General features: G+C 41.3%; 2 protein-coding genes across 7 annotated transcripts in view; both read right to left on the bottom strand.

Moving 5' to 3' along the window:
• The window catches only part of GAREM1 (GRB2 associated regulator of MAPK1 subtype 1), a 102545-nt gene extending 98312 nt beyond the window's left edge, over nt 1–4233 (bottom strand). The window contains exon 1 of the mRNA XM_063394870.1: nt 3662–4233. Within this exon, the coding sequence (XP_063250940.1) occupies nt 3662–3782 (121 nt within the window). The 5' untranslated portion in view covers nt 3783–4233. The remainder of the gene's footprint in view (nt 1–3661) is intronic.
• A 7939-nt stretch (nt 4234–12172) lies between these two features.
• The window catches only part of LOC134549259 (ras-related protein Rab-10-like), a 32325-nt gene continuing 21758 nt past the window's right edge, over nt 12173–22739 (bottom strand). For 2 of the 6 annotated variants that reach the window (XM_063394828.1, XM_063394844.1), the window contains 3 exons: nt 21653–21754; nt 20308–20358; nt 12173–12554 (listed from right to left, as the gene is read on the bottom strand). In XM_063394828.1, coding sequence (XP_063250898.1) covers nt 12480–12554; nt 20308–20358; nt 21653–21754 — 228 coding nt within the window. In that variant the 3' untranslated portion in view covers nt 12173–12479. Of the gene's footprint in view, nt 12555–18159; nt 19083–20307; nt 20359–21652; nt 21755–22739 lie in introns of those variants that run through there. The other 4 variants (XM_063394836.1, XM_063394858.1, XM_063394851.1 and 1 more) reach the window with 3 other exon arrangements.

Genomic DNA, 22739 nt, shown 5'->3' with positions numbered 1-22739 from the left:
GGTGTGAGGAGAGCCAAGGCCAGCTTGGCCATCAGCTTTTCCTCCTGAGGGTGTGAGGAGAGCCAAGCCCAGCTTGGCCATCAGCTTTTCCTCCTGAGGGTGTGAGGAGAGCCAAGCCCAGGCCCACGGGCAGCCCTGGTTCTCCCAGGCCAGCCACGCTCACCTTTTGCCCCGTTGCAACACCCGCACTGCGATAAGATCTCCTTCTGCCGCAGGCTCCCAGAGCAAAACCTTTCCCCCTCTGCACCCACCCACAAGGCTCTCACTGGGGTGGCATCGGCTGTGACAATGCAAATCGGGACTGGGGGGCGGAAGGGGGGAGGACAGGAAAAACACAGCACAAAGCTCGCTCCTCTCTCGCTCTTCAAGTCTTGCTTCTTTTCATCTGAAAGAGCCCACTCAGTGAATTCCACAGCATGAGATCAAGTCCATGCTTTTTCTCTGGTAGGGTGCTCAGCACTCTTTCAGCAGTTTTGTATTTGAGTGGTTATCTAGAAATATTTGTTATGGAGGTTGGAAAAAAAAACCATAGAAAACCCATTTGCTACCTTCAGGAGTGACAGGTTTGGGGTTTTATCAGTCTATTTGTTCAATTAATATAAGAATATTCGCCAGCAAAACAAGAAAACACATAAATACATTGAAACAAACAACATTTGATTTATGACTTAACAGCATCCAAAAGCATAACCTGAAACACAACCAGTCTTAAAATTAAAAAAAAAGAAACTGAAAAGTTTCCCAGGTTTTCAAACTCTGAAAAAAACCCCAAGAAGTTGACATATTTATCAGTTCTAGATGGATAACGTAGGCATGAATGCCTAACTACTTCCAACTACATCTTGATGTAACAAAAGACTACTTCCTCCCATACTGTCAAGAAAAACCCTCCCTTCTTAGCATAGGACCAAATTTAGTGCACATAAATATTTCATAACTTCATCCTGTCAAGAAATCAAACCGAATTACTTAAGGGCAATTTTCCAGGAGCTGCACATCCAAGCTCGAAGAATAAAATTGAACGGATCATACCCATTCTGCTTCATACTGAAAGGCCACAAGGTGAACCAACAGTGCAAACCTGGACATCTTGTGTGGGTGTCATCTAAGAACATTATCCACCAAGTGCTAAACTCCATTAAGAAATGTAGAAACAACACAGTAAGACTGGTATCTTCTGAAGAGAATACAACTCTAGCTCTACAATCCTCTGCTACATCCTGGTCTGCCAGAAGAAACATATTCTGGCTTTCACAAAACCTCGTGCAAACTGAAACAACAGCCAAAAAACAACTTGATGCTATAGAGGCCAACCACAGAATCAAAAGGTGACTGAAGACAGACATCTACAGGTGGTTTGATTTTCAACAGCATGAAACATACGCAGCTTCCACTGACCTGGAGAGCATTTTGGCACCTGAAGAAGATATGAGACCATTTCTGTGCAAACAAACCCTGACCCAAATATAACAGCCACACCCAGATAAAGCTGGCACAAGACACTACCTTGCTAACAGAGGTAGCCTTAAACTTCCTAAACGCTAGAGGACACACATTTGGATTGGACTCTGCATTTATTTTCTTCAGCGTTGCATCAAGAAACTTTCTGACAGACCTCCACTTGTTGACTTTGCAAGACAAGAACCGGGATGCAGAGCAACCACCACACAACAGCCAATTCCACGAGCACTGCACATTCCCAATGTTCCTCCTTTAGAAGGCTGTGCGCTGATTCATGGTTGCTTTCTCCTATTGCAAGACAACCTCCTCTGGAAAAAGGAAAAGCATTCTCTTCTTATCCCCAAGACCATGGCGTCTGCGTTCTTTATAAAATATTGATCTGTCTGCTGTCTGTAGTGCCCGAAGTTAAAAATACATGCATTTGAGTAGGCAAAACCAGACCCATGAGCTGCTGAACCGGGCAGACTCAAATCAGGTCCAACCCGAAGCCCTTCACAGAGAGCTCCACCTGAGCCTGCCTCCTGGCAGGGCTTAGAGCGGGGCTGAACCACTACTGCAGGACACCTACACCAACAGCTGCCTCCTGTCTGGCCATCTCAGGGCACAGAGCTCAGGTCTGTTTACATCCACCTGCCTGTGCATATGCACTTAAATGTTGGCACATGGGACAAAGAAGCCTTTGCACAAAAGCCACATCATCTTTGTCTCCCCAACAATTACAGGATATTCCTATCAACAGCTCCAACACAAGACACCCACCCCACCACCCCCCCCGAAAAACCACAAGAGCCACTTGCTTCAAAACCCATAAACTTTCTCTACCCAAAAAGCTTTCTCAGGTACCTTCCAATGAAGAAAGACAAGAGGAGCAGGGAGATTGGGAGGTATAACATACAGAGAGGGAAATTAATAAGTCATCAATACATACATCCTGTTAAAACCTGAATCAGTGCCAGGAGCCTCAACGTAAATTAACAGCCTTAAGTGCAGTGACTGGAGGCCATCTTAGCTGTTCCCGGTGACAGAAGGTGCTACCACGGGGAGCTCCTTAACTCACCAGCTTTGCCATTCTCACAGGACAACATACATTTGACAGTATGATGAACGGGCAGATGCAGTTAAAAAAGAAAAAAAACCATTTTCTTTAACCTGCTCCTGAGTGCCAGCTCTGAGGAAGCACTACGAGTGAAAGGAAAAATACTGCATAATCCAGGGGCAAAGTCAAAAATCACCACTGCATTGTGGAAACTGCAGTTGAGTAATAAAACAGTCTTGGTCTTGACCTGTACACTGGGAAGTAACAGAGAACGATGCCTATGTTCATTTTTAACTTTTCAAATCAATACAAAACTTGCTAAATCAAGAACTACTCTATTACATCATAAAAGTACACGGTGACTGCATAAGCTAATGAATTAAAAAGCCCAGATTTTTTTTTTTCCAATTTGTGAGTTATCTTCTGCATTCCTTTAGAGAGCTGGACAGTTTTCATGGAGCTACCATGCAATGCACATACACATTATTACAAAGCAGCTGTCTGAGCACTTATAAAAAATTCCCAAGACATGGATCTAGGAAGAGTAAAACGGTGCTGTCATAGCTGTTCTGTCAGACCTGATTCATATTTCCTGGAGTAAACAAAAAGCTGCAGACTTGGAAACGGCAGGTGAGCACCCAAGTGAACTGTAATAAAAAGTTATCTGGAGACTGCAAAGGCTTCTTAGCCTTACTAAATTACTCTTCTTTTTTTCTTTTCTTTTTTTTTTTTTTTAACGTGTCCGTGGCTTTCTTAGGGAATTGTTACACGAGGGATTTAGCCCACTTGGGTGTATTTTATCCCTTCTTATTCGGCCTTGTTGTAATATCACTTCATCAAACCACCGTGTCTCTAGTGCTGAAAATGCCCTTCCACGCTCAATTTGGGACTGCGAGGACGTCTCTCAGTGGGTCAGGCTGCTGACAGCAGACGGGCTCACCGAGCTGCCCTCGGCACACATGGAGGGGGCACGGGGGCACATCACCCCGGCATTTCGGTGCAGAGCAACGCGCGCACTCCGCGGCGAGCCCGGCAGATGCCCGTTCCAGGAGCGCCGGGAGAGCGCTCCCGGGAGCCGCGGAGGCACGGGGCGCTCCCGGGACCGTGTCCGGCAGCCCGCCCGCAGCCCGGCGCCCGCCCGGCCCCGCTCCCCGCCCCACGCACCGCTGTCCAGCCGGGCGATCTGGGGCAGCCGGTAGGTGCTGACGAGCAGGTCCAGGGGCACGGCCACCGCGCTCCACTTCACGTCCTTGAGGTTGCAGCCCAGCGGCGGGCCGGGGTCCATCTTCCCGGCCCGGGAGGGGAGGGAGCAGCCAGACAGGCAGCGCCGGCGGGGTGCTCCCACCCGGCGGGTCGGCTGCCGGCGCGGCGGGCGGCGGAGGGGGGCGCCGGGAGTGAAGGAGGGAGGGAGAGAGGGAGCGCGGCTCGCTCCGCGCCAGGCGCCCGGGACACGCGGGGCTAGGCGGAGAGGGAGGCCCGCCGGGCGGCCGCTGCTGCTGCGGCGGCGGCTGCTGCCTCTGCGGCTGCTGCTGCTGCTCCCGCCGCCCCCCGGGACCGGCTGGGGCCGCCCGCCGCCGCCGCGCCTGGCCCAGGAAGCGCCATCCCAGCACTGACTAATCAACAGGGTGCGAGCAACGCCTGCGCAGCTGCCGCTCCTCCCCGCGCCGAAAAGGAAAGTGCCGGGCTGCCCGCCCGCCCGCAGAGCCAGAGCCCGAGCTGCCAGAGCCGCCCAGCCCGTCCCTCTCACTCCACCCTCCGACCGCTCGCCCGACGTGCAGCCCGCACTTGGGCTATGGAGCTGTTATTTTAGTTTTCACCTGTGAGTCATGTATGTACGTGTGAGTTCATGTATACAGGCTGTGCGCGCTGTCACTGCACACGCAGGTATTACATATATTGCATATTCAAAGCTCTTCACACCATGAGAGTGTTTGTAGACATCCGTTCTTCAAAGTGGCTTATGTGATGAAATCTTGTATGATCTTCGTAAGATATTTCATTTAATGTTATCCTTTATTTAATGCATTTTGATCTCCAGGCTGCCAGACTACAGAAACTCTGGCAAATTAAACTAGAAAAACTCCCGGGTGGTTGCACTGCACTGTGCTCAAGTTTATTTCATTCACTTCTGTGTCAAAACAGTTTATTTTATGGCAGTAAACTTGGCAACATTTAAGCCTTTACTGTTGACTAGAGACATAAAAATGCCTTGCAGTGATTAGCAAGACGACTGACAACATCCTCAGCCAACATCTCTCTCCAGGCTCCAGCTTCTCCAACTATCCTTGAGACTACCGGGGATGGCAGAGCCCCGGGAAGAGCTGTGGTACCAAGAGCCCTCCTGCTGCTCACCCTTCCCCATGGCTGGGTAAAGGGCCAGACACTGCTGCATGCCTTTGTCACTGCTGGTGCCACAGCACTGCCAGCACCAGGAGCGCTGAGACAGACACGCTCTTGTTCTGCTCTCCGCAGAGGCTGGGACTTCATCCATGGTCTCCAAGATTGAACAAAGACCGTGGAAACTAGTTGACACAGAAGATTACAGAAACCCCAAATTATCTTGCTTTAAGTGGATAAAGGTTGGCTTGAAGCTCATCCTGCTGTGGCTCCATGCTTTAGCTACAGAGTGTGGCACTGGGTTTTCCCAACACTGGGAAAAACCTTCATTCTTTACGAAGAAGGTTTTTCTGCTGTTAGATCCTACCTACCAGAATAGCTGGCTTTAAAAATTTTTAAAAATTTACCTTTAAAGATACTTCTTTTCAAAGTAGTTTTCCTTTTACCAAATTCACCAAATGCTTTTCAACAACAGCAGTGAATTAAGCTATTGAAGTGCAAATTAATATCACAGACTGGGTTGGGAGGTACCACATTGGGTCATCTGGTCCAACTTCTGTGCTCAAGCAGGGTCATCCCAGAGCACAGGGCACAAGATTGCATCCAGACAGTTCTAGAATATCTCCAGTGAGGGAGACTCCACAACTTCTCTGGGAAATCTGTTTTAGTCCGTGGTCACCTGCACAGTAAAGAAGTTCTTCCTCATATTCAAGTGGAACTTCAGTGCATCAGTTTCTGCCTCTTGCATCTTGTCCTGATGCTTGGCATCACTGAGAAGAGGCTGGCCCCCTCCTCTTGACACCCTCCCTTCAGGTACTTGATGAAGTCCCCTCGGTTGTCTCTTCTCCCAAGGCTGAACAGGCCCAGCTCCCTCAGCCTGTCCTCATAAGATAGATGTTCCAGCCGCTTAATCATCTTTGTTGCCCTCCACTGGACCCACTCCAGGAGCTCCATGTCTCTCTTGTATTGAGAACTGGACACAGCACTCCAGATGTGGCCTCACCAGGGCTGGGTAGAGGGGCAAGATCACCTCCCTGGATCAGCTGGCAATGCTGTTCCTAATGCACCCCAGGATTCCACTGGCCTTCCTGTCCACCAGGACACCCTGCTGGTTCATGGACAGCTCCTTGTCCACCAGGACCCTCAGGTTCTTCTCCACAGAGCTGCTTCCCAGCAGGCCAGCCCTCTGGGGTATCAGCCACTCCTCACAGGTTTGTGTCATCAGTGAACTTGAGCACTGTGGCTAAGAGCACTATTGCTGAAACATGGAACACATGGGTTTGGCTCACCCAGGCTTGATGAGGTTTCCAGGTGCAGTATGTAAAGCAAAGCAGATCAGATCAGATTGAGATTCACCAGGACTTGAAGCACTAGTCTGTCAGGAATTGTTCTTAAACTCTATCTTGGGTACCATTAATTCCAGGAGAGATACCATCTCACAGCATATGTCTCTCTCAGACATCATGCACTTCTGCTGTCTGGGAAAAAAAGCATCTTTCACACAGAAATAGTTACTGCTGATTTTTCCTGAAACATTTTTTCATTCTTCTGTACTAGATGTCCTATAGCCTTTAAATCTGCTTTCCTATAACCGTGTTTGTATTCTCTCCAACCACTGAAAACCCAGCCCACTCTTAACCATTTTACTGGAACAATGTGCATTTTAAAACAATGTAAGTTCTAGATACTATCTAAATTTCATTCAGTTGTCTCCAGGCAGAGAGTTCATCATATTCACTAGTATTTAAATGTCTTGCTCTTGGAGTCACTTTATGTGTCCTAACTGTACTTCAGCTCCATCTCCTTGGAATATATTCTAATAGTACATAAATGGCATTCAAATCACCAGCACATAACAGAAATTTCTTGTTTTAACTGCACCTTATGTATAATTAACACTTTAGAGATAATTTTCTTGATGTCTAGCAATGTCTTAGTGTGATCTCTTACCAGTCTCCTACTGGTGTAAAATGCTAATGAAGCGACCAGACCTGAAGAGCAAATCCACCCTAGGGCCAGGGCCTCAGTTTCACAACGTCTTAGTTTTTGTCTATGTGCCTTTCAGGTGGTGTTCAGGGACAGTCTTTATGAATCAACAGAAAATTCTTGCCATAAAACCATAAGCAGTGGCAAAAGGACTCAGAATAATTCCTGAAATTCTTCTTAAATGCATTTTGAATTGACTTGCACACTGATTTCACAACACATTTATGCAAGTCTGTGAAGTCTGTTGTATATATGTATCCCACTGCCAGTAACATTATTTTTAAAGCATTTCAGATCTTCCTCAGTTCATATATGTGCTAACATCAGAAAGGGAACTATTTACAACAAATTCATTTTAGTATGAGTCTGGTAACATGCTTTACAGTGTTGCGTGCTGTCTTGGTTGCGGGGGAGGTGAATTTTTCCAGGGGGATGTGGGCAGTCCAATCAGTGATCAGCTTTTCTGCTGGCACCTGGATTGGTCACTCGGAGGTTTGGACACGCCTCTGAGGACACAAAGAGTTAAAAGCAGGACCCCAAGGGGGTTCGGTCTCTTTTTGGATCCCGGTTTCAGCAGAGAGGTCTCAGGCCTCCTTCCCCTGCCCAGCCACGAGGCTGGGTGGGGGAGGGGAAACACGTGGTCGGGCTCAGGTAAGCCGGAGCCCCGGAGGAAGAGAAGAGAGTGGACAAGACTGGAACTGAGCTGCCCCGTCCAGGATGGAGGGGTGGAAAACTGTGGAAGTGCCTTCTGTGTGTGCTCACACCCTCTTCCCCCCAAACTCCGGGAGAAGGTGCCCAGCCACGTGGGAGTTGCCAAGCCTGGGAGTGCCTGTGTCTGCACCCTGCTGGGAGATAGAAACTGTTAACCCTTGCTTGGCAGAAAGAAACTTTTCTTAGACATTGATTCTCATGACTGGTGATTTTGGAAAAAAAAGAGAAGGAAGCGGCCTGGGACCGAGGTGATAAAGCACGATTGGAAAGAACCTGATGAGCAAAGAATGAGAAGAGTAGCCTTCGGAGCTAGACTTTTCTTGCATAATGTCAGCCATGGACTGAACTTGAGTCTCTTTTGAACATAAACTGCATTTTTGGGTGGATACAGCTGCCCTTGTTTTTGCTACAGTGACTGGCACTTGAAGAGTGGAGCCAGCAGAGAAAAGAAGGGGAGGGTGAGGTGGCGCCCTCTGCCCTCAGGGCAGACCTGCTCCTGGAACCCCGGCCCCTGGGTGAAAAGGGGAGAGCTCGGCATGCAGCATCCTTAAAAAGCCCAGTATGTAGTTTTGGCCTATGAGACAGCGGTGAGAGCGCTGGACATAGGAAAAAGAGAGTGTCACCCTGGCAGACTTCTCCGGGTGGTGCCACAGGTGACATGGGAACACATAAGGGGTAGACCCGTGTTTTCTGAGGAACAGTCTGTGGTGCGAGAGAGACTCCTCTCTCCCTTGCTGAATTGAAGATTGGTTTGTTTTTGAGTGGTGATTGTTTGATCTAAAACCCAAAGGTTTAGTCTGTGAAGAGTGATGTGTGGGGAGGTAGAAACTGGGAGAAGAAATGTCTAAGAAGTTTTTATTTCTGTCTCTGTGTGTGTTTAAGAGTATTTCTGTCCCTGTTCTTATGTAATTAATAAAGTTTTGGTGGGTTTTTTTTTGTTTTCAAGATTTAAGCCTGCTCTGCTCTGTTCCTGATCACATCCCACAGTAGCTGTTAGGGAAAAAAAAAACATATTCATAGGTGCATTAACATCTGGCCAGTGCCAACCCATGACACGTGCATACATCAAATAAAACTGAACTTTATTCCTTAAGTTTCATGAGGAACCATAATATTTGGTATTTCTTTAAAAAAAGCCCCAATAATTTGTATTCCTTGTTCCTATATGATTGTTTTTATACCAAAGGCCCGATTTTCCTAATATTTACAAATCCAGTGGGATATAACAGAAAATGCAGTGATCACTTCAGAATCAGATCCTCAATTTCTTTCTCTGAATCTCAGAATTACAAAAGTATTTAAGTTGGAAGAGACAACAAAATCATCGAGCACAACTTTTGCCCTTGTCAACTAAACCCCAGCACTAAGTGCCACATCCAGTTATTTCTGGAACACTCCCAGGGATGGTGTCTCCACCCCTCCCTGGGCAGCCTGTTCCAATGCTTAACAACCATGAAGACTTTTTTCCTGATGTCCAACCCCAACCTTTGTTGGAGAGCACTCATGGTGCTCGTGGAGCATGAGGTGAAGCTTCAGCTAGAAGGAGTTGGCATCCTGCAAAAACTGCCATGGGAACCCGAATATCTGCATCTCTCTCAGATGGGACTGGATCATACCTAAGCACAAGTAGTAGGAAACTCTGCACACAGGAAAAATGTATAGAAGAAATTCCTTACTTGAAATTATAGCTATAAAGAGAAGTCAAAATTACAGATTAATCTGACCCTTTTAAATCTATTTTCATTGAAAAAGAAGGAGAAATTACATGGAGCCTTAAACCTAGAGAACTAGTAGATGAACTGTGAGTTCAGCACAGCTGAAAACTCATCACAGATTACTGCTGAAAGGCAAAACTGCAGAATTTGATCTATACAGAGGCAGGGAAATAAGTGAGATAAAGATTAAGTTGGATGAATCATGAGATCTTCAATGACCTGAAATAAAATAGAAAGTAGGTCAAATTAATAAATTATTAATAAATATATAGACTATGTATGGACAAATACTGAAAGATAAGCTCCAAAAAAAGCTAGAAAATTGGATTTTAAAGACAGCAAGCCTGTCAATAAGATGCATAGTGGTGATAGTAAGAAAAAAATTATTCTGTTATTCCACAGAGGGGAAACTCTAATCATCACTCATGATGTGGATACTTTCAACCTCAGCCTTCAATTTTAGCAGAAGTGTGATTTCACTCTAGCACCACCAACAAAAGTCTATGGCTAGAAAAAGGAACAAATAAACTGGAAAATACATAGACAGGTTAAAGATTTTTTGACAGACTGGACCTGGTGAAACTCCTTTATGGTTCAAACTGTGTTAAAATTGCTACTGATTATCTCCAAGAATCAACAGAATGAGGTTCCAGAAAACCCAGAAGAGATTGCATCTCTCTCAAAGGATAGAAGGAAATACCCATAGAAACTGATCAAGTGACTTTCTAGTAAATAAAGAGGATTTAACAGGCTTTGTGGATGGGGGACAAAGACTGAGGAGCATAAGAGTTTCTTATAATGTGCTCTTAAAACAAAACCCAAACGAACAGTCTAAATACAGAATTATTTGGAAATAATCAGTACTCTAAAGCTGAAAGGATACATAGAACAGGATTTCACTTAGGTCTTGGATTCAGAACTATCCAGGACCTTTGTCAACATCACTGATGACTGAAGAGAGTACACTTCTATTTGGAGACTATCTATAGGAAGAGGCTCCAACTATGTTCGAGCACAGCATTACAATTCAGAGGGATCTATGCAGACTGGAGCAACTGAAATGCCACTGAACAAGGAGTAATAGAAGGCTTTACACATCCAAAGGAATAATCAACTGCACAAACATGTAGCAGGATAAAAAAATGTAGTTCTATGGATCACAAGAATACTAGGCTACTTTGCATTATGCTGATCCTGGAATGCATAAACAGGAGTATCACAAGTAAGATAATGAAAAAAAAAAAATTACATCTATCCAGCTGTTTTTATTTAAACTGGAATAGTCTGCTGAGTTTTCAGGTCTACAGTCCAGGATAGTTAAGAACAAACTCAAGAACCTTAAGAGGAGGGAGACAAAAAGGCCAAACATTCTGAAAACCCAAACTACAAGGGAAGGTAGGAAGTTGAGGAGAGGAGAGGGAACAGAGAGGGAGAGGAGTTCACCTCAAGAGGAAAGCGAGAACCTACTTTCCATGTGTACCAGTTAGGTTAGGTATTAGGAAACTTCCTGCTTACCAGACCAGTTAAGTAAGGACTGTTGCCACTCAGAGAAACTCTGAAATCCCTAGCACTGCAGGTCTTTGACCATCTTCTTGCATTTTATCGGGGAGCTGATCAGCGGTTGAGATATGATGAGAACCCAGGCTCTCAAAATCCCTTCCAGCACTATTTTCTTCCTCTCCTATGGTTTTAATGAAGGCAAGGATTATCCTGTGTTCCTTGTTTTCAGATTTTGTGAAAAGCACTTCAGTGGCTGGCCAGAACGAGTAGTCAGGAACAGCTGTACTCAGCCCAGCCCATCCATTTCTTCAGGCACACTAAATGGGCTAGGGGCAGATGAACCTGGCACTATGCTTAGGCACATTTGGTCCCATGTGCTCCAGCTGAGCTCCCTTTCTCAATATCAAATTTAATACTATTTTGATATTGTGACAATCTGCAAACAGCCCTCAAAAAAGAAACAAACGTATTTTAGGTTAGTGGCATTTCAGAACAGTAAGCCAGAGGGCTTAGTTATTTTGGATGTGCTGGGGTGGATCAAAACACAATTCTGCACATCAGCATTAGTCGTTCATAAATGGTGATAAAACAACCACATCTCCTATGCAGGGAAAAAAAAAAAAAAAAAAAAAAGACAGTATACTTGCCACAATTCTTCCGATTTCTCAACCTGTGTTTGCTTTCTGCTTATCTTTCAGGCTTGAGTTGTGCTTGCTTTGCTTATGGTTAAAGAAAAAGTAACCAGCATCCTGATTCTGTCCTTGTTTAAAATTAAATATAGTCTCCAAGGATTTTAAATATATTACAAGTCTGTATAAAACAAGTCTACATGAGAATCAGATACTTCCTCTATTAACACTAAGAAAATAACATAAAAATATAATATCAAAGAAGGCCTTTTACTGTGATCATTTGATAACAAAAAGAACATTTGAAAATGCAGGTATGCTGCTAACACCTGCGCAAACTATTTTAAGGAATTATGAAATTTAAATAACAGGAACATTATTATTACTGGATGCATTCTGTTGTTCCATGTTTTCTGAATTCTTAGGAAGGTCCAGCAACATACCTTAGTGGAAGGTGTCCCTGCCCATATTAGGGAGGTGGGAACTAGATGATCTTCAAGCTCTCTTCCAACCCAAACCATTCTATGACACCAATATTTATATGGTTTATCCCCTTCTCTCAGACCTCACCTTTGCAGAATCCCTATCCAAGGGTACTGAAGTAGCACATATGTGTCTGAAATGGGTATAAAAGAAACTTAGCCAAAAATTCTCTGAGACTTGTCTTATGGGATTGCAGTAGATATCAGGTACTTAAAGAGATGTTATATGATTTCATATATCAGAAGGTTGCTTCTGTCATGATGTCAGTGCTCACTGTATTACAAATCTGGTATAAATAACACACACAAAAAAAGTGAAGGGTGTTTTTTTAATAACAGAAAATTAGTACACGTAGACTTCATTTCTGCAAACATCTGCATTCAAGCACTGTCACCCTGTGATGCATCTAATAATTCCAAAATCAGATAACTGTTTTATCTCCACATTAAATATATGAAAATATAATATAAACATATAAAAAAATTTGGCAACAAAGTCTGTGTAATACAAAGGATGCCTAAACACTGTGTTTTTGGATTATAGGCTCACTTATAAAATCTTTTATGTTCCTTTGTAACACTTAGTATTTCCTGAAGAGAAAACTGAGTAAGAAACAGTATTTCAGAATGCACAGCAGGTTCTCTTCTTAGTTTCATTTAGAGACACAACGTCTAAGTCATGCAATGCACAGGATTTCTGAAAAACAAAAGCAAACACTTCATTAAAATGACTAGAACACAACTATTGAAAAGTTTGCTTTTCCACATACTTTAATGTAAAATATTCGGTGCAGTCACAGGATATGTTTTTCCTTTGAATATTTAATTAAATATATACTTATATTTATATACTTTATTTATATATTTATATATAAATATATAAATATGTTTAATGAAATATATGTTTTCTAATAAACTAGAGGGATACTGATGCCCACACAAGTCCTATCTGGCATTTTTGCATTCTTTAGCTGCCTCAAACATCTCTCCTAAGTCTGAAGGTGACAGAAAGTGTCTTTCCAGGAGTCACTACAAACCGTATGTGCCAATCCTGTAAATCTTTACTCACATGACCTGTTCTATAAGTAAGGTTCTCCTGCTGACTATACCCATTTTAGCTACCTTTCAGTTATGCTTATCTTTGAAGTACTGAGCATGGTTGAAGAAGTCCAATTGAAAGGAACAGGAAATATAGAATGTAAGTACTTACTAAAAAATGGCACAGGGTATTAACTCTTACAAAAGATGATATTTTTTTTTGTGAAATTCACTAAAATTCCGTTTTCTTGCCTCTATTTAATAACCAGGAATACCCCTACATGGGAACAGTTCAGTCTTTATCATGATAAACTATCAAAATAGCACTCCACTTTAGTAAAAATTTATGTACTGATTCTAAAAGCAGATTATAAAAATGAAAATCATCAAAACCAGGACTCTTCCTTTCAGCAATGAACTCGACTAGATAATTAATGTTGACCAGAGAAACAATCAAACCCAGTTGTGCAATGCAGAGCATGTCACAATCTTGTTCTCTGAAACTATGAACACTGAACCCTGAACTAGGGCACAAAGACACAGAGAATATTGTCACACGCTCAGGAAAATGAAAGCCCCAACTTCTCTACCTGCCACTCTGCCTGTATCTTGGCAGGTTTACCAACTAAGCATAGAGAAATAAGTGCAGCCACTGGGTTCACCACATTCCTCTCTCGACCCAAACCCAACAGCCATAAACAACTATGTCTGATAATAAAGAGAAGCTTCCAGAAACAACAGCTCTCTGAGCTGGAATGAATGAAATCCAAAGCGCAGAAAAAAATAAAGGAAGAAGGGAAAAAAGGCATCATGGAGTACAATACTAATCATGATTCAGAATTGAAAACTTAGACATACAAAGTCACAGGGTAGTTGAACATTGATTCCATCCAGAAGGATTCACCTAAAATTACTTGGCTGCATCAGAGGGCAAAATATAAAGTCTCCCCTGTGCTACAAATAAGCTTTATGCCTCTTTGGCTGAGAATATTCATCACTACTTAAAAACCTGGAGAAGATTATGGAATTAGTTTCCTTTTTCCTTCTGTAGCCATAGTTCCAGCTCTTCCAGAATGCTGGCTGCCCTGTGCCACAGCTGTCCCCAGAAAGAGAGGGGCTGAGCTCATTCCTCCCTGAGGCAGCAGGGACCCAGGGAGGCTTCCACAGTGCCTGATGCTGGGTGGAGAAGATGAAACATCTGAGAAGGGATCAGAAGTGATGGATAGAGGAAGGATCAGAGGGCAGGAAATGTACTGTAGTGTCTGAACCCCAGGATGGATGCTGAAGCTGTCATCAGTAAAATTATTAGCAAATACCGACTGACTGGAAACCTGAACGCTGTGGCTTACTGATTTTAGAAATTTTTTGTCATAATGAATTCTCCACATAATGAAGAAATACAGCAGGTGCACTTTCACTTGTTTTTTTCTTCTTTTTTTTTTAATTTATTTTTTGAGTGGTAAGGACCAAGAGACATAACATTTTTACTAACCTTGAGAATTCTGACAAATACCAACATACAGCTTTATAGCTTCTGATTAGTTTTAACTTTTTACACAGTTGTGGGGGGTACAGGCAGTAGCTATTATGATTTCTGCTAGGCAGAGACAGTATTTGGTATTCTGCAAGCACAGACAGTAAATTAAAAGTATGAAGACCTTTTTAAAGAATGGAACAAGGCAGAATCAAAAGTACACAAACATAACCTTGTCATCTCAAGGAACAAGATACCACTCTAGTTTAGAGATAAGATTCTGAAGAGAAAATAAAAGCTTTGGAAGTACAGTAAGAAATGTAATTTCACTCAATTAAGACCAAGAAATAACACTGAGCATTGATTGTTGTGAACATCAGCTAAATAGGTTTTGTTTCACCTGTACTTTTTCTTGAGAAGAAAACAATCAGTTTAAGCAGTAAAAGAGTTCTAGGAAAATCTCTGTTTGAACAGTTTCAGAATTCAAGTTTCACTTGCTTAGAGGAAACAGGTCATTTGAAGATGTTGCAGATTATACTTCAAGACCAAACTTCATGCTTTCAGTCAAAGGGGAGAAACTTACGTTTCCTTAAACACTGAGGATACTTATTTGCATCCTTAGCATTTTACTACTTAATAGTACTTTTAGATGGTAAGTAAGCTGTTAACATATCCTTTGCAAGAATCCTCAGTACTGTTAAGTGATTAAGGATGCTGAAACATATTTGATAATGCAACAGTTCTTATAATCTCTAAAATCATTATTTGATAGTTCATCTACAAACTAGCCAGGACAGACAGACAAGAACCACCACTCCACAAATAAGGAACTGCCATTTTAAAATCCATTTAAAAGTTGAGGGCTATTAATTACTTCAGTTTGTAAGACTATTCAATGTGGGGTCTTTATGAAGCAAATTAGAGTCTGGGATCCGTTTAAGCAAATGTGCTGCACACACATTTATCTAAAGAAATATGACAAGTCCTGCATAAAGGGCTGAAGCGACAATCAGATTTGGGCAATCTCAAAAGCCTCAGCCAAGCCTTGGAAGAGGTGGGGCATCCCCTCTCCCGAAATTATAGCAGGGAGGTATGCAAATCTCTCCCACCTGTGAGAACAAGGCAGGCAGCATTCCTCCTCCAGGGCTCCATGAAAACTAACACTTCCAGCTCACATTTCACCTCAGCTTGTTGTAACTCACTGCCCCAAAAGTCAGCCAACAAACAGCAAAAAACTGTGAAAAAGGTGAGAAGAAACAAGATGGCACCAAGAAGTTGGAGTTTCCACTTCAGTATCTTGGGCAAAGTTTTGAAAATACCGCCACAAACACAGACGCCACTGTACCCTGCAGTGATTTCAGTGAGATGTTGAAACTTCCTGCTATCAAATACTAGTTTTTCCTGTTAAATAGCACAGCAGACGTCTCACCTAACACTCCCTTTCTGGCTGTCTCTCTTGCCCACTTCTAAGCAGAATTTGTATCAATAGATACCTAGACACAGGAATTGTGATGAGATGGCTCAGTTACCGATTTTTTGTTTTCATCAAGTCAAGAAAGCTAGGGTAGGATACGAAGGAAAATGTAATAAAAAAATCCCAACAACCTCTTTGAAAAGTTTCTAATGGAGTAAATATATAAATCTTCATTAAGCTCAGCTGTCCATTGCACAGATTAATGGTGGATCTACCTTCTCTAGCACCTGTTTTTGGTATTTTGATACTGGTCTAGTTATTCTGAAAGTGGGGCTCACTGTGAGTTTGAATGACAGGATTTTGCTTTATCCATATGATGTTCCCAGTCAAAGTCAGACCTGGAGTGCTTGCTGAAAAATTAGAAGCTTTGGAGAAACAAACAAAAGAGACTGTAACTGAGGTTACTGTTATTTATAACTTCTTTAAATTTCGAGGATTTTTACTCTAATTAAAAAACGATCCTATTTAATTACTGCAATAATTTTGTTTATATTTAACAGCGATAGTTGACAAAGACTGGCAGAGAACTTCATGCAACAAAGTCCCATGTGACTTCAGTGCCTGACCTGCCATTGGAGAGATCCCAATTTATAGTCCTGACACTTTTAATGTATTTCCCCTATATTCTGTAGTTCAAATTACCTGTTCAAATGCAAGAGAGTCGTCTCACAATCACAACCAGCTGGACATGGCACAAGCAGTATTAAGCAAGGGCTAGGGATATGTTAGCAAGGAAGGCAATCACTGTGGGAACAGGCACAGGAGCGGAGGATATGAGGTCTGGCACAGCAGGATCTATCTGCTAGATCTAATAGCTCTATCATCTATTCCTCAAGGAATGTTGATGAAGGTCTTGCTCCCAAAGCCTGCTATTCCACCATGTCTGAAACATCTAACCCACTGGCAAAGCACGGGGCTCTATCTCCCTCTCCTGTTACTACCATGTAGACGGAAACAATGTACTGCAATTATTCTGTTTTTCTGTTATTATATTATTATATTATATTATTATACTGTTATTCACAAGCTTGAGAAGACAGCTGTGGATCTCCTGAGAGGTTTCTCAACCGTACAGATCATCTAGGTGATTTAATATAGTTGCATCATAAAAACTTTATTTAAGAGAGCAATATATATGTTCCAGGTCAATATCCTGCAGAAGGAGCAAATGCCAGAAGTAAGCCAAGTCTGTAACTTTCTTTTGTTCTCCTAGAGTTTAATTTATTTAATTTGAATCACATGAAACCATACAGGCTGAAATATGGAGGCCTCTGTAATCAATGGAGGGAGAAAGGTACCTCCAAAACACAATTTTATCCTAAAGACTCATCTCTTTCCATTGAATAGAGATGATTCCAGACGACCAGACCAGTCATGCAAATTTTAGCTGGCTGGGATTGCATGCTAAGATGAATCTCATCCCATATAAACAGAGGTTGTGATTAAGTTTTGATTTACATGACCTAATTACATGCTACTGTTTCCAGAAGAATATCTGCCTCATTCAATGTCCAGAACAGACTTTTAAATAAAATTAAATAAGATAGCATAGTTAAATTTTGCCTTACATTGCACCAGCACTGAGTTGGTACCATTTATCCTCTTTGCTTTAATCTCTGTACCTCGGTTCCCACATGTGCAATGCTGAATATACCTAATGTTACTAAGAAAGTTAAGGAGATAAAAATCTAAAATGGATCTAAAGTACAGCAGGACGAGCATTATGAAAAACCTCTTGAAGGAATTATTATTCTGTGGTCAGTACAAGATAGAAAAAGGGCAAATAAAGCCTGGGGCTCCATACATGACTAAGGATAATAAAGAACCACTGAGTATGCACTGCTGGAGACACAGGCATCTTTTAGACAAACTAACAATTCCATGAACCTCAGCAATAATGAAATCCGATTTCCTATGGATTTGGGTCTTGAAGCGAATTAAATTTGGTATCTGTGATGCAAGCTCCAGCTGGAGTAGCTGGTTGAAGCATTTTTCAGTCTTTCTGTGTAGTGGTCTCTGATATTCTATGAACTAGTCCTGGAGACTTCCTTTCTGCAGAATACTCTGCCTCTCACCTTATTTTCAAGAACTACCCAGGAACTTAACTATCTTTTAGTTTGATCTGTTAAATTTGTTTAAAATCAGCTACCAAGTTCCAAAGGTACTTCAAGAGCAAAGGAATAGAAAAGACAGTATGATCTCAACAATCTTGTTGCCATAGGAAAGAAATGTAAAGAAATGAAGGAATAGCAAAATTGGGGCCTGCTACTCCTGAATGTTCATCTCAAATGACATCCAGCTGTTAAACATTAAATATTACTATCAACAACAGGGCAAGGTCTTAAATGGATTTTCACTGTTCTCTGCTCAGCAGATATATGTTTATTTAATATGATTAAAATAATCTTAGTTGTCAATCACTCTTGGGAGGTAGGCAGAATATAAGTTTTGGTTAGTTTTATTGCAGTTTTCAGAAAAAGGTGATAACTTCATTCTTATTATCCTTTTTTTTTTTTTTAAAGGAGTTCTCTCCTGATCCTAGTTTAGACAAAAACCAACAATCACGCCCAAAAGGACATATACAAAGGCTTGTAATATTTTTTTGAAAACCTACTTGAGAACACTACTGCTTGCCAGACATGAAACCAAAGAACACAAAAGAGCAAATGCTAACTGCATTCTGGGTGGTATTTTTTGGTTTCGGTCGTTTTTAGAGGACTGACTCACTTATCCAAATAGTTCAGTGACAACCAGAAGCATTGTCAAAGAACAGCTGTCATCTATTAATGACAGGTTTAGGCATATCTGAAATTCATGAGTATTGTGACTAAATAAAATACTGTTATTTGTCAACATGTCTAAGCAAACTCCTGTAATAATCTATGTCATTAACATTTATTTCCACTGCAGCCTTTCAAATACAATCAAATTGGTTATTATTGCCCTTCTCCAAAAATCCATCAGTCAGAGGAAGTTAAAACTCAAGTACTGCATTCAATTATTATTAACTGATTGGTTTGAAAATTTCAAGTTCTCAGAAATATGGCATGACTGCTTAGCTGTTACCAGTGTAAGATGTCAAAAAAAATCTGATGGTTTTAATGAGACTGCCCATCTAACTCAGATCTGTAGACACAGCATGAAATGGCTGAGATGGAAAGTAACTGAAAGGTCAAGCAGCACTTCAGTCATCCAGATCACTGGGATACAGAAGTCTTCTCTCTCCACTACAAGACAAACTGCAAAACAAGAGACGGGAAACCGCAGCACAAAATAGTGACAATATGCTAAAACACTTGCCTTTTTTTGTTTTGTGTTGTTTAAATGTCTTTAATATGAAACTTTTTAATGTTTTTTTTTCCTCAATCCACCACTGAACGACAACTTGTTCTAAACTTCAAAGAATCAGGAAGCTTAGTACTTCTGTATGAAGTACTCTGAACACCAATCTTCCCCATCTACAGGAGTGTTTTGTGAAAATTAAGTTACTAAGGACATGTCCACAGTAGATGGCAAGCAATAACGTACAAAAGAAGTCCTAGATTTCCTCAGATTAATACAGTCTACTGCAATGCATCTGAGAATGGTCTACTGCCTGCCAGCCTGTCCTGCTTGTTTATCTTACCTCTGAATAAGCTTCACGCACTTCCCAAAAGCATGGCCATAATAGACTGTTCTAGGGAGTTCCTTTCTCTGTGGGACTGGGAAGGCAGAGATGTGCTTCCATTGAAGCATCTCATCAGTCTGGGACAGATGGTCCATTGCAGAGCACAGGGAGGCCCCATATCCCCAGGCACAGGTGCCTTGGGCCAAAACACTGTGCAAGGCTGTATCTCCCTTTTACAATCAGCAAATACATATTTCATCTCACCAAATGGGTGTATGACTGAAATTATCTCAGACTGGCATCTATCATGTAATTTTTCACAGCTACTAGTCACACTTGCTACTGCATTTTCCATTCTCCAAAATTTCATCAGTTAGAGGAGGTTAAAATTCAAGCACTACATTCAGATTTCACAGTTTTGTGAACAGGCAAATTATTTTGTTGAACCTGAAAACCATGATGAAACGGTATGGCAGATTTTTTTCCCCAGCAAACTCTTTCTTATCAGGCCAGTGGTAAAACCTATTGGCCTAAAGGGGTTCTTGTTTAAATCAACAAATGCATTTTACTAAAAATGGCAAATTATAACACCAAAGTAATGGTACATGATGCCTCATCGGGATTCCAAATATTTTTAGCTAAGGTGAAATGTTACTACAGACAAATATGACAAATTCTCATGGGCACATTTTCCAAGCACACATACATGCCGAGCATACAACTGTTCAAAGCAGTTCTAATTAAAACCAAGCAGTAGTATAACATGTTCATCGTGGTCTGAATTTTTTTGCCATGTCCACACTACAAATCCCATGAATTTTCATGAAGGTCAGCAGGAATACTGAAGTTTCACTTACCATAAAATAAGTGTAGGCAATCTTAATGTGAAAAATACCCCAACATAATTCCTGCATGTGCAGAGAATTCTCTTAGATATCATCCAAACACACTCTGCAGAAATGCTCACTTTGCACATATTTGTCTTTGCATCAATTATGATCTTAGCTATTGTTTTGTAGTTTTTGTGTTTCATACTAACAATTCTCTATTTATAGTAGACAATGTATTTTTCATTTACAACAAAATCAGTTCTCTTACTTGAGACTTTTTTACAACAAGCTCAGTAACTCAAGGGCCTGCTATTATTCTCCTGTTCTAAACAATATTTGACTGTTCAGTTACTGAGCTTCATTTTCATGATAAAGTAACCAAAAAAATATTTTTGCCTTTTTTTCCTCTCCCACAATAACCAACTACAGCTTGTGTTACTACGTAGTATGACAGGACTCTGATTTAGAAGCAGTCCAACCCTGAGCTATTATTCTGACCATCCCCAATGGCTACTTAATCAAAACACTGCTACTTGTGACTTTGTCAGTAATTTTGCTCATTTGTCTTTATTATGACTTGAAGAGTATTTGGAGTGGAAGGTTAGTTTTGTATAACTAATATTGGTGATGAATGGCAGTGATAATACGTTGCATGAAGAACATCTATTAATGTCTAAAATAATATTCTACTGCCTAAAAATAAATTGCAATGCAAAACATTTTTGGAGCTAATGAACAATAATTCAGCCCTACAAAAGAACTGCAACTCTGAGGAGTAAGGACCTTTAAACCAACACTCTCAAGTTAGAGATGCTGGCTCTGACAGCTACAATATTGATTCTACCACTAATTAACTCTAATCTTTAGGCCCTGATAACTTCAAAAGCACTAGTGTAAATCAGGCAAACAAACAGCTATGAACCTAGGATAAAACATTTGATTGCTGAATGTAAGAGCTCCACTGATTCCATCATCATGCAGCATCCTCACTGTGTGCATACTGTGCAGACACCTAGAGGAAAAAGGAATCTTCCTGGCACAACAGTGGAACTACTCTGGAGCTGTTAACCACTCCCTTAAAGAAAAGTATGGGAAATAAAGCCACAAATGCATTCTTCCTGAATTTTTGCTTTCTCTCTGAACTGTATCATACGTGCTTGCCTCTTCTGTTTTTCTCTTCTCCCACAATTCTTCTCCCCCATGTTCCTCCTCTGTATGCCTGCAGCTATAGGATCCCCCCAAAATATTAACTCCACAATGCAAAACCAGCATCAGCTGTGCTCTGCTGAAACTATTCTGTAGTTACAACCTTATTTACCCAACCTGTCAAGAAAAATCTCCTGTTTTCTTTCTCCTTAGAAAAGAAGCCTACCTTTTCCAGGATTTCCTTAATCAAGACAGAGAATGCATGCTCAATATTCACATTGTCTTTAGCACTGGTCTCAAAAAATGGCATTCCGTATTCCCAAGCAAGCTGAAAAACGAATGCAGGAAATGGGATGAACATTATTCAGGGAAAAAAACCCAGTTCTTATACTAGTTGCAAGCAATATGGAGGTGTTCTGACTGCTAACACACTATAAAAACACTAATTAAGTACATGACTGCTCAGTAAAGTACTCTATATTCATCCTCAGTTTATAAATCTGAGGTACTTCTTAAAACATTCTTCTTAAATTTTTGTGTTTTCAAAACAACTTTTTTAACCAATCTTTACTTGTAAATAACAAGAATAAACTCCACTGGGTCTGTTCTCAGTGTTTTGATTTATCTGGAAAATGAGCTGTCTCCTAAGCAATCATTTAGAGGAAATTAATGGAGTGCCTACAGATAAAAATATGACAAAAACTGTTAAAAAAAGGTGGCATGATGAAATACAAAAATGAAATGCTCCTTTATGCTAGACAGAGAGAAGCACAGAGTTAACAGACAAGGAAAGAAAATATATGCATGCAAAAAGATATTATGGTAAAAGGCAAAGAGAGAAAATACTCAGAAGAGCAGCATAGACTTTACATTGGTCAGTTTTACTTAATTTACTCCTTTGTCTTATTTCCAGTGTATTTCCAATACAGAAAGCTTTGAGTTATGTTGGCATGAAGAAAAAACCCCAACACAATACATATACAATATACAGACTTCAAACTTTTAGTCAAAATACAATAAAGGTTACACTAAAGGTAAAAAAAAAAAAACAAACAACAAACTAAGCAAAATGGTTTCCTTTCCAAAATGCAACAAGAAAATGTAGTTCTGAAAATAAAGATGAGATCTAACTGATTCATTAGACAGAGACCACTTCATAACTTTGTAAGGGATTCTGAAACTCAGTGGACTGCTGTGAACTGTTTTTGGTAGTGCAGCAACCTGTTACAGAAAGTTAAGATCATTCAACTATTGCCAGTACAAAACGACAATGCATAAGGGTTCAGCAAGAAAACTACAAGCAATAAAAGAAT

This window comes from Prinia subflava, chromosome 1, assembly GCF_021018805.1.
Source record: "Prinia subflava isolate CZ2003 ecotype Zambia chromosome 1, Cam_Psub_1.2, whole genome shotgun sequence".
Lineage (NCBI taxonomy): Eukaryota > Metazoa > Chordata > Aves > Passeriformes > Cisticolidae > Prinia > Prinia subflava.
The sequence above is the reverse complement of the archived record's forward strand: the minus strand, read 5'-3'. Positions and strand labels throughout refer to the sequence as shown.